This window comes from Eublepharis macularius, chromosome 11, assembly GCF_028583425.1.
Source record: "Eublepharis macularius isolate TG4126 chromosome 11, MPM_Emac_v1.0, whole genome shotgun sequence".
In the NCBI taxonomy this organism is placed as follows: domain Eukaryota; kingdom Metazoa; phylum Chordata; class Lepidosauria; order Squamata; family Eublepharidae; genus Eublepharis; species Eublepharis macularius.
Window position 1 is genome coordinate 25,194,962 of NC_072800.1, and position 12,226 is coordinate 25,207,187.

General features: G+C 41.9%; 1 protein-coding gene across 1 annotated transcript in view; it reads left to right on the forward strand.

Moving 5' to 3' along the window:
• Nucleotides 1-12,226, forward strand: part of AMPH (amphiphysin) — a 138,194-nt gene that overhangs the window by 76,782 nt on the left and 49,186 nt on the right. The window contains exons 5-9 of the mRNA XM_054991453.1: nt 1,917-2,012; nt 3,815-3,922; nt 5,988-6,073; nt 7,895-7,970; nt 9,657-9,739. Coding sequence (XP_054847428.1) covers nt 1,917-2,012; nt 3,815-3,922; nt 5,988-6,073; nt 7,895-7,970; nt 9,657-9,739 — 449 coding nt within the window. The remainder of the gene's footprint in view (nt 1-1,916; nt 2,013-3,814; nt 3,923-5,987; nt 6,074-7,894; nt 7,971-9,656; nt 9,740-12,226) is intronic.

The following is a 12,226-nucleotide window of genomic DNA, read 5'->3' on the forward strand; positions in this document are numbered from 1 at the left end:
TGGGAGCCTGACATTGACCTTGCTGCTCAGGAGGGTTTCTTTTCCGTTTCATCCCTGGCTTGTGCGATAATGTCACTTCCGGAAGTGACATCATTGCACAGGGGTCAAAGGCCAGCTGGGAGCACTCCTGCACTCACCAAGGGCTGGATCGGGCCCTGCGGGGCACGATTCTCCCCCAAACGGACCCACTGTGGGTGCAGGAGCGTGTGGCTTGGCTCGGCTCAGATAAGCTCAGGCCCCTTGCTCAGCTTTGCTTGGGCTGCACAGTGCAGCTCAGCTTAGGGCGCCAGCTCAGCTCATGCCATGCGCCACAAGCCAAGCTAAACCATGCCCAAGCTGCACGGCCCAAGCTGAGCCGCACCACAAGGCTTGGCTCAGGGTGCATGGCTCAGCTCAGCTCAGCTTGCGCAGTGCAGCTCGGCTCAGGGCGTGTGGTGCGGCTGCAGATTTCTTTGCCAAATTACGAAAATTTTTGCCTACATGTTGCCCCTATGTTTCATTCCAAATATTACTAGATTTCTTTGCCATATTACTAAATTTTTTGCCTACTTCTAAGAAATTCAGAATTGCAGATTGGTTTGTTCTGCAGTGCTAAACATTTTTAGTTATTATAAATTACTGCATTTATTATGCTAATATCCCACCTCAATTCCATCCGTGAATTCAAGGCAGTGCATGGCAAGTTCTCAGCTGGCTGGCCTTCCGTCTAGATACCCACCAAACCCAGATATGATTACCTTCCGCAAGTTTCCTGTACCATGTGCACCCTCAGACCTTCCAATTAGTTTCACTTATAAGCAGCTACAATTACAGTATGGAGGCTGCTTCTTGGTTCCTTTTTCTGAATCAAAAAACATTGTGGCTGACAGTGCCCCTGTCTTGTAATGGCAGGGAAAGTGCCTTTTGTATAAGGTGCACATAGGTGAGTGCTGCACAACATTTATCATCTTTCTGATTTGTATACTCAAGTTGGAAAAAAGGCCATCAGTCATACTTTATAGTAAGGACCTGGTCAGATTTAATTTTGCAGAGAAAAAAATAAATGTGACAATTGTGGGAGTGAGTTTTCATGCCCTTTCCAGTGCTTCGTTTACTGCATGTAGAATGTAGCATTTGAGCCAGGCTACATTGTGTTTATCTGACTACATGATCCTCTCATTACAAGTGGGTTGAAAGAAGGGATGAGTCATGAGATCAGGAAAATTCTGTGCACAGATTAATGCTTCAATTTTTAGGTGTGGTATGGGGGATTGTGGGAAGGGAAGGCAAAGCATCTGGTCAAACCCTAAGGAAAAGCCAGGGGTCATTTTGTAGAAAAATAGCTGGAGGAACTCATTAGCATAACTCATTAGCATAACTGATTTGCATATGCCACACCCCCGGACATCACCTATCCTGGCTGTTTTGGACCCAATCCTGGCCATGCAGGGCCGAAATTGGGCCCAAAATGGCAAAAAGGGGATGAAAATGGCCAAAAAGGAGCCCAAAATGGTCAGGATCAGGCCGCTGCTGAGTGGGACAGTGATCCACCACCCGTCAGAGGCCTGATCTGGGCCATTTCGGCCCCAATTCAGGCTGAAACGGGCCCAAAATGGCTGAGAGAAAGGTGGGTGGAGCCACCTGACATGTGACCTCTTTGGGGAACTGCCGGAACTGCATTCCGGCGCGTTCCCCCTCGAAATGAGCCCTGGGAAAAGCAACGTATGAAATGAAAGTTTGAACATTTAAAATATGCTTATTTAAAAATGGATTCTATGAAAAATCAAAGCAAGGACGTTTTACCCATCATTGGGTTGGGCACTATACATGTAAGGAGTGACAAACTCCTTACAAACACATTTTGAAACGTGCACACCAACATATATGGATTGTAATTTCTTTATTGATCTTCATTTTGCTATATTCTTACTTCACAGAAGTGTGACGTGCTTTGGGAAGATTTTCATCAAAAGCTGGTGGATGGATCGTTGCTGACCTTAGATACATATCTGGGACAGTTTCCTGATATAAAGGTATTACAGTGTCTCAGTTTAGGCCAGTTCGCATGATCGGCAACATTAAAGCATTGAACTCACAGGGATGCTGAATCCAAATACAAGCCTGCCATTGCACAAGAAGCATGAGCATGTGTCCTATGCACCATGTATAAATGAGAATGTCCCCTTCCTCTTCCCTTCCCACATCAAGGAAGCTGGAACAATGGTTTATGTATCCTGACCACACACAGTATTTCTACATTACTGAGCATGTAAAAATGCAGCTTGATTAGAGCAGAAATTAGCATCTGTCGTGAGATAATTTCAGGTAGATGGCCTTGTTGGTCTGCAGGAGAACAGCAGGATTTGAGTCCAGTGGCACCTTAGAGACCAACAAGATTTTCAGAGTTTAAACTTTCAAGAGTCAGAGCTCCCTTTCAACAGATACAGGATGCTGTATCTGAAGAGGGGAGCTTTGACTCAGAAGTTTACACCCTGAAAATCTTGTTGGTCTCTAAGGTGCCACTGGGCTCAAATCCTGCTGTTCTCCTGCAGACCAACAAGGCCATCTACCTGAAACTATATTCGTGGAAGGCACCACATTCAGCCACATGGAATGGAAATCTATCAGGCTCACAAAAACTTTGCACAGGTACAATCTGATATTACCTTTCTTACCAAAAGCAGAAGACTGGATAGTATACCTAAAGGACTGAAAATAAAAAATCCACTTCAAACCACTCATCGTGCAAAGTAGGGGGGAAATTTGTGCTATGCTTTCTTCAAAAAACCACTTGAACATCTGATCAGTGCCCTGTACCACAAGCAGAAACGTATTGGTGGGTTTTTGTTTCATTTTTGCCTGAGACATAGGCTGATTCCGCACAGGTTGGATAATGCACTTCCAATCCTCTTTATAGATCATTTGGAATGGATTTTTTCGTGTGCGGAACAAAAAATTCACCTCAAACGATTGATAAAATGCATTGAAAGTGCATTATCCAACGTGTGCGGAAGCAGTGTGTTCAGTTACGAATATTCTATGTTAACTTTTTGCACTCTGATTGCAATTCAGATGAGAGGGGAATATTCCCAGTTAGATATCTTTGCCCATTTTCTACTTGACTGTTGAGCTAGTTTTGACTGGTGGTGCTGGGCTTTTTAGTTTATTTTTTGTATAATTTTATGTGAGTTGCCGTGACAGTTAATATTTTCCCCTGTCAAAATAGGCCAGTAAATAATACACTGTGGGAAATAATGAGCTCTTCTTATGAAAAGCGGATTCCAAGTCAGAACACCAGCATAGATACTAGTGAAATTGGATATAGATCTGTTTAATATGGGGCTCCACAGACTGATTTCAACCCACTTTATTCATTTATTTACTTAATTTACACCCCGCTTCTCCCCTCCCCCCAAGGGGAATCCAAAGCAATTCAGGAAGCTTCCACGGCATGGTGGGAATTTGAACCTGGCTCTTCCAGATCCTAGTCCTACTCTAGCCACCATACCACATTTTGTAAAGCAAACCACAAACCACACATCAACATGGAATTTGATGTTGAGAATATGTTTCAAATGAGTTCTGTGGCCGCAATTACTGATTCAGAGATTCAACTGTGGGAACCCAGCACACCACAGATGTTGTGTTTCATCCTTAGCGTCAGCTGAAAACTCTGCATGTACCAATATTTTTTTTCACTTGGTACACTAAAAGGGTAAGAGAAAGATAAATGGAAATGCATTGTTAAAGCTAGAACAGCATTTACAAAAGCTGCATCGTAAATGAGTTGGGTGCCTAAAAAGAACTGTGTTTTGACTGTGGCAACTCTTTACAGAATCGCATTGCAAAGCGGAGCAGAAAACTGGTTGACTACGACAGTGCAAGACATCACTTGGAAGCTTTGCAGAGTTCAAAGAGAAAAGATGAAGGAAGAATTTCTAAGGTAGAATATATCTTTTAATTACAACGTGTGTCAGAATTTCTGAGTAAAATTGCTGGGTCCTTGTGAAATCTTTGGTGTGTATTTTTTTTAATCACCTGCCCAAGCCACAGATTTCATGGCACCAAAATGGCAGGCTAAAAACGAAGAAAAAAAAAGTGGTGGGGGGACTCAACCCAAAAAAGTGAATAGGATGAAAGGGTCAAGCTAGCACTACAAAAGTATAACAAAATTACATATATTTATTATAGAGTGTACACAGAAACAACAATTAAAAATTTAAAAAGATAAAAGTCTGAATATCAGACCGCATAGTAAGTACATACATGGTTGTAATATTTCGTACACAAGGATGGATTGCCCAGTGACCAATAACAATTGCATCCAGATAAATATAATCTCATAGGCACTTGACGGACTACATAAAAACAAATGGACCATACGCGTTTCGGCCCTTAAAAGGCCTTCCTCAGTGGTCAATGTATTATTGTGATAAGCCACACACGTCCAGGAGTAAATAAAACCAATAATAGTTATACTAAAATTGAAAATTAAAAGTCAGGTGTTGCTGTCTGCAACTTACATGATGTGTGGTTACTCGGATTTATACACGGAACCATGAATTGTTTCTCATAGTAACTTCACCCACACATCTGGCTATTATATTCAGTGTTGTTCTGGTGTAAAGTATCTTCTGTCCCTGGATGTGTGAAGACTCCATCAAAAGTTGCAATCAAAATATGAGCAGTGTTTGTTTGTCAGTTTGTTGCCCACCTCCACCCCCTATTTGCTGTGACGAGTCCAAGTCATTCCTTTTCCAGGAGGTGCTTCCTTATATGATCCAATCCGTGTTAATGTCTATAGAGAGGAAATGGTGTTCCTCAGCTCCATATTCACATGGTCCAGTAAATGACCACAGAGAGAAGCAGTTCCCATGGCCTTCTAGCATGGGGTGAATTAAGAGCCCATCTGGAACGCCTTTCATTTTCCAAGGAATTTTTTGGTTCCCTGCGCATATTAAAATGTGCCGTTCATGGACCTTTTAAAAACATATGCAAATTAAATTCATGAGCTTCTGGGTTGACATCTGACAATCTTGTCTCATCATCAAGGTGTAGCAGATACCATGTTGTATGATGGTTGCCGCTGTCACTTAAATGTCTGAAGTTTCAGTTTCTGTTGGCCTTGGGCTTCCTCTCTTACAAACCAAAAGCAACTGATTTGTGAACTTCCTGAAGCAGAAAGCATGAATTTGTAAGATGTGAGACTGGGAATGGTAGTGGTGGTTGTGAGTGCCCTCAAGTCATAGCTGACATATGGTGACCCCTGGCAGGGTTTTCATGGCAAGAGACTAATTGAGGTAGTTTGCTATTGCCTGCCTCTGCAACCCTTGTCTTCACTGGAGGTCTCCCATCCAGTTATTAATCAAGGATGACCCTGCTTAGCTTCTGAGATCTGGTTCGCCTGGGCTATCCAGGTCAGGGAACAGAATAGTAGTAGCAGAACATGTTTACCACCCAGAAAACAAGATGACCCAAAGGAGGGAGCTGCTAGCCTACTTTCTGCTGTTCTTTAGCACCACCTCTGCAGGTGGCCAGTGTGTAGTATTGCACCTCAGCAGAGGTCAAGTGATACCAAGGGCCAAAAGGCTTGCACCTGGTTCTGTAAAGTTGCTGGGCTGGCTCTTTAGTCTTGGGACTCAGGCACAGGACTGAGCTTTCCACCCTGCCCCTGCATAATAACTAAGTGCCACCATCCAATTTACAGCAACCCCTCATGGAGTTTTCAAGGCAAAATATGAGCAGAGGTTGTTTGTCTGTGCCTTCCTCAGTATAGCAGGCTTGAGGTTCCTTGGTGGTCTCCCATCCAGGTACTAACCAGGGCTGACCCTGCTTAGCTTCCAAGTTCTGACAAGCTGACTAGTCTGGGTTATTCAGGCCTCTGCACACCTGCTTTTAATTCTCTGCCTCTTTCCCAGCTTGCTTTAAGATTATCTGCTCAGAGGAATTACCCAATATCCCTTTTGTTGTCAGAGAAATGCGTGCTAATCTGTTTGGCTTTGTTTTAGGCAGAAGAAGAGTTTCAGAAAGCTCAGAAAGTATTTGAAGATTTTAATACTGATTTACAAGAAGAGCTGCCATCTTTATGGTCAAGGTAGATACCATGAGTAGTTCTTGCCCCTGACTCATTCTTACATGTGAAAGAGAGGCTTGGTTCATCTGTAATACCAAATCATGGTGAAGTTATGTCTGAACCAAACCTGCACACAAAGTTCCCTTCATTCCGAAGTCAATTGTGGCCTGAAAATTCCTAGGTTCTTTCTATGGACTGATGAATTTTCTCTGTACCCTTCTACGGATCATTCTTGCTCCTTTTAGAGTTTCTCTCTTGCTATAGTGTCTGAAGAAGGGAGCCCTGACTCTCAAAAGATTACACTCTGGAAATCTTGTTGGTCTCTAAGGTGCCACTGGACTCAAATCCTGTTGTTCTCTTGCTATAGTATGCTATTTCAAACAGTGTGTATGTGAAAATAATTCTGTAATTAGCCAGCTTTCATATATAATCATTTTCTCTCATTCAGTATGAAGGACTGAATTATATTTACTAGTAATACTTATGTAGAAATTTGGTCTGCTTTATTCACAATAGGTGACTCACATATTGGCATAGATCTATAGGTGGAAAGATAAGCTCTCACGGAAATCAACTTTCTCAGTTCCCCACCCTCCTGTGGCAACCTGAAATGCCCCCCCCACCCCTGTCCTGTTCCTAGGGGAAAGGAATCTCCGGGAACAGGATTTGGAGGGGAGCCTTTCAAGCTTCCACAGGACAGGAGAGGTGAGAAAGTTGCACTCCATGAGTGGATATCCTTCCATCCTCAGAAAACCTGCAGGGGATTTAAGCCTCTGTAACCATTCTGGCTGAAATACAATGGATTATAAAGGATAAGCAAAGCAAGCGAAAGTGACAATTTAGCTCTGAGCTTAGTGTGGCCAAAAATAAATCGGTTTGAAGTGTAAGGTTGGATTGATCAGAATCTATACCAAGTGTGATGAGTTGGCCTTGAATGAGAATCTAGAATTGACCTTAAGTAAAGCCTTTTTAAGTGCGCAGTTGTAGAGTTTCTTTCCTGTGTTGTGATTCTACACCACAAGGAAAAGGGCATGAAAGAAGCCACTGTGAGGCTTTATCACCTGATTGCCGCTCAACCACAGGTATATTATGGCCACAGGCATAGACAGCTTTAAAAGAGGATAGGACAGATTCATGGAGGATCGGTCTGTCAGTGGCTACTAGCCATGGCAACTAAAGGGAACCTCCACATTGAGAGGCAGTAAACCTCTGAATACCAGTGCCTAGGAGGCTACTTTAGGGGAAGGCCTCGGCCTCTGTGTCCTATTGTTGGCTCTCCACAGGAACTGGTTGGCCACTGTGTGAGATGGGATGCTGGACTAGATGGACCAGATCAAGCAGGCCTCTTCTTAACCAGGAAAGAAAGCAGTGATTGGGTGGAAAACCCCATGTGATTGGCCCCACCTACTCCCCCTGGTGTTGGATTGCTGTATGACTATGAGCGGAACCCAGGGCTTTTTTTCTGGGAAAAGAGGTGGTGGAACTCAGTGGGTTGCCCTCAAAGAAAATGGTCACATGGCTGGTGGCGTCCTGGTCTTGCAGCTTGGCTCTCTGACTGCTGTCCAATGGACTTTTCATGTGTTTTTTGTCACTTGTGGTTCCACTCTTTGTCTGATGGGGCCTTCAATCAGTGGCAGACTTGAAATGCAGGGAAGGGTTCTCTTGCCCTTGTATTAGTAGCCACATATCCTTTACCTGGTTTGAATTTATACTGTTTTTCTCTGAGTTTTGAAGCCATGGGCGAATATATTATGTTGCTTCAGCTCTGGAGGGAAAATACAGTTTATTATTTGCCATTCTCTTTTACAACCTTTTTATTTTTACCTTATCGTTCCCTCTTAGACGAGTTGGCTTTTATGTGAACACATTCAAAAATATCTCCAGCCTTGAAGCCAAATTTCACAAAGAGATCACTTTGGTGAGTAAAAATAAATGCATTGTGGAAGAAAAGCAGCTAGGGACTTGGAGGTGTATGGAAAAATATATGTGTTACAGTGTGCACATTTTAAAAACCTATTATTGCTTTGTCCCCTTTCTATTATTGAAATGATTGAGTTTCTCTAATTAGCATTACTGAATGAAAATTGAATGATAATGTAACTATTATGATGTACTTATATAGAGCAGAAATTTACAGTAGTGTTGGGCACTGTCAATAGGCTGTGATCTATTGTTGCACCCTAGTTCTGCTGTCAGGCTTGTCAGTATCAGGGCCAGATCCGGCTTCCCGTTTACTTCTAACGTGCTGCATGTACGCTTATTCAGTTCACTGGTTTTATGACTGATTGCTTTGATAACATCTGCTACTTTTAGGTTTTTAATCTGGTGCCTTGAGATTCTTTTTACCTGCTGCTTTTAGTTTTCTGGCTTATGCATTTTAATAGTTTTGATAGTTTTGATCCTAACTGGAGTACATTTGGATAGAAACTGGAATATAAATTTCCCAGATAAATAAAATAAATAAATGTCTGTTCACTGCCTTTTTTAAAAAGTGCAGTTTAAAACTAGTTGCCCAACAGAGGACTTTGTGAAATCACAAAGGCCAGCCAATCAGCGTCACCCATAGCCAATTTCTGCTGCAAATGTACACAGCTGTCCTCCTCGCTCCAAGCTTACCTCTCAAGGGAAAAGACACATTTGGACTGGGTGCAGTAAGGTTGCTTTCAATGAATACCCCCTTGCAGAAATAATAGTACATCTATCCTATTACATCTGCCTTAATTTGTCGACTGGGGTACCCTACTGAAATTGCACATTTCTGCTCTTTATTCATAATGCTAAAACCTGTATGAACATCTCGTAGGAAACAAAATGGAAGCTTACTAAAGTTTCGGAGTAGGCACAGCGCTGCAGGCTGCAGGCTCAGTAGTGAAAAGATTCGGGCACAATCTCTCTGTCGTCATGTTAATGGTAGCAAGCAGGGCTTTTTTCTGGGAAAAGAGGTGGTGGAACTCAGTGGGTTGCCCTCGGAGAAAATGGTCACATGGCTGGTGGCCCTGCCCCCTGATCTCCAGACAGAGGGGCGTTTAGCTTGCCCTCCGCACTGCCGAGCAGCGCGGAGGGCAATCTAAGCTCCCGTCTGTCTGGAGATCAGGGGGCGGGGCCACCAGCCATGTGACCATTTTCTAGAGGTTCCGGAACTCTGTTCCGCCGCGTTCCCCCTGAAAAAAAGCCCTGGTAGCAAGTAATAGAGGACTTGTTAAAAACCAGTTTTCTTTTTGTCAAGAAATGCTCCAGGCACAAAACGTTTTTTTCATCCCATGGATACTTGTCGCACTTCATAAGTGTGAGGCTATGTGAGGTCTGTGACTCTGATTAATGCCCCAGTTTAAAAGAATGGCTAATCTTAGACCCATGGTTGGGCAAATGTATGATCTTAGTCAGGGTTTTTTTCTGGGAAAAGAGGTGGCGGAACTCTCAAGAGGGAAATGAGGAAGAAACACACAGGATTCTTTGAAAGAATATTATTTTCACGCACTATTGCTGAGTATTTTCAAGAGGTGCCAGAACTCCGTTCCACCGTGTTCCCACTGAAAAAAAGCCCTGCTCTTAGTAGATGTTGTTTCCTCTAAAACAGCATTGATAATGGTGACTGTCTCCTCAGCTATGCCACAAACTTTATGAGGTGATGACCAAGCTGGGAGAACAGCATGCTGACAAGGCCTTCACCATTCTCGGAGCACCCAGGTAAGGAATTTTCGATCAAATTGCATCCTGTATACCGAAGCTAAGGATACCAATCACCCCTCCGGTAACTTTGGAGCAAGCAAATCAATCAGAGTTTAGCATTTTTGTTGTGTTTGGTTATTTCGATCAGTTTTGTAGCAGTCCATCGTATGTGTAAGATGTAAGCTTTAGTTGTTGTAAGAGCAATATGATTGTGTTGCTTTAGTTGTTGTAAGAGCAATATGATTGTGTTGCCTTAAATTACACCAAGAGATACCAGAATCACATCTAGTGCTTACATTATGGAAGGTGACATTTTCACTCTTCTTTTATGGAATTGCTGCCTTTCCCCTCTATTAAATTATAAACTGATCTGCTTCTGCTTAATTGTTGCAAGGTGCTGAATACATGCAGACGGCTTTGTTTATATAATCAGTATGGGTCTAAACATCTAAACTTCGGCTACTGTGTTGATTTGTTGCTTTCAGAAGGTGCTCCTTGCAGTGCTCCCCACAATGCTAGCAGCATAGAATCTATCGGTCATTGGTTTTATTTATTTGTTTGTTTGTTCATGTTACTTATAATTTATAATGGAGAGACAGAATGGTATAGTGGTTAGAGCACCAGACTACAATCTGAGAGACCCAGGTTCAAAGCCCTGCTCTGCCATGGAAGCTTGCTGAGCGACCTTATCACGCTCTCTCAGCCTGACCAACTTCACAGGGTTGTTGTGAGAATAAAATGGAGGAGAGGAGAATGATCTAAGCCGCTTTGGATCCCCAACAGGGAGAAAGGTAGAGTATAAATGAAGTAAATAAATAAATCACCTTTCTCACTGAGACTCAAATGTGGATTACAAAGTTAGAAAACCATGCAATAAAAAACAGCCTGAGATATATCACAAAAATGGACGGGGTTACGAAAAAATAGCATTGTGTGTTTACCTACTAAAAGCTAAATTAATAATTGTGGCTATGAGATGGAGTCTGTTCTTGTTGGATTTTAGCTGTAAGGGCAAGGTTTTGTTGTAATTCTTAATAAATAGCTTATATGCCTTAAGTTTTAAGATTATTATTACAGAATGTGTCATAGCTTAACCAAACACAGAATATTTGGAAATGATAGAACTGAACTCACATCAGGAGGGTGTTTTGTAAAGCACCCCTTTGAGAACTATTTTTCAGATGAAAATAGACATAATACAGCTCAGTGCCCATTTGGAGTGAGAATGGTACTTCTTGCCCTTACTCTGAATTGGCTTTGTGCAAACGTCATAGAGCCAAATCTCATTTGTTATGTGATTCTGATGTGATATCCTCATGCTGGACTATGTGGTTCCTGATTGGCTGGAATCATGTGGCCTGGAAGAAGCAACTTATTCAAACAAACTTTAAAAAAAAGCTATGCTGGAGCAGCAGCTGAGAGAAGCTGAATGTACCCCAAAACAGAAATGAAGCAAGGTAAATATGGGTGTGTGGAGACATTTTGTACTTGGATCTCTCTGAAAGATCCCCTTTCTTACTGAAGATGTTCACTGGAAAATTTCAGTGCAGCCATACAAAATGTCCCTTCACTGAGTAACTTGTAAAATAACAATAGCAAAATCAAACAAACATGCTAATGTCTGTGTCTTTCTTTTTTTAAAAAAAATCCCAGAGAGAGGTGGTGAGTGAACCCTGTGTCCTAGTGTTTAAGAATAACTCTGTTTTGCTTTAGGAAATGGGACATGATTGTGGTCTTAATCAATCATGTATTACTAGTTCTCTACAATAATGCTTGAGCCCTTGTCTCATTTTATTGAGTTAAGATGCTTATAGAATGCCATAGCTGTATGCTTCATCAAAAAGCAGCACAGTAACTTTTTCTGAGTCATAGATGTTCTTAGATAGCAGAACATATTCCAAACTAGACCTCTGATTCCTCAGCTCTTGTTATTTCACATAGTATCAACGTAGCCAATAAGTCTGTAGTCGTTTATACTAGCTGAGGATATGCCTTGATCTTTTTTTGAATTGTCGTTTATAAAGAAACTGCTTCTTGTTATTATGCAATCTACAATAGCTGCAATGTATATATTTTGGCTTATAATATATTATAATTTAAAAGGCACAATGAGTGTTATGCTATTCAAAGGTGGAAGGCAACAGTTGCAAAAATGTTGTGAATGTCTGAAAATTGAGCGATCTGCTGTTGAATACTGAGAAACAATTCCATGTGCAGAATGGTATAAAAACAAGTCACTTTGCTTTATTTCAAGGTATATTCAGTGATTGAACGGTAGATATTCTATTAAATAGGCATTTCTAAAAAATAATTGAGGAAGCAAAGTCCTTTCCCTGTTCGTTCTTGTGTTCCTTGTCCGCTAAGTAAGGAGTCATCACGTCCCCTTGGAAAAGACTTGCTTTGCTGGAGAGAGGTTCCCCTCTAAGGGAGTTTGTAGGATCCAACCCTAGAAATTTAGGCCGGTATAAGATTGGTTTCCAGGATTTAATCCATGTTTAAAAATTT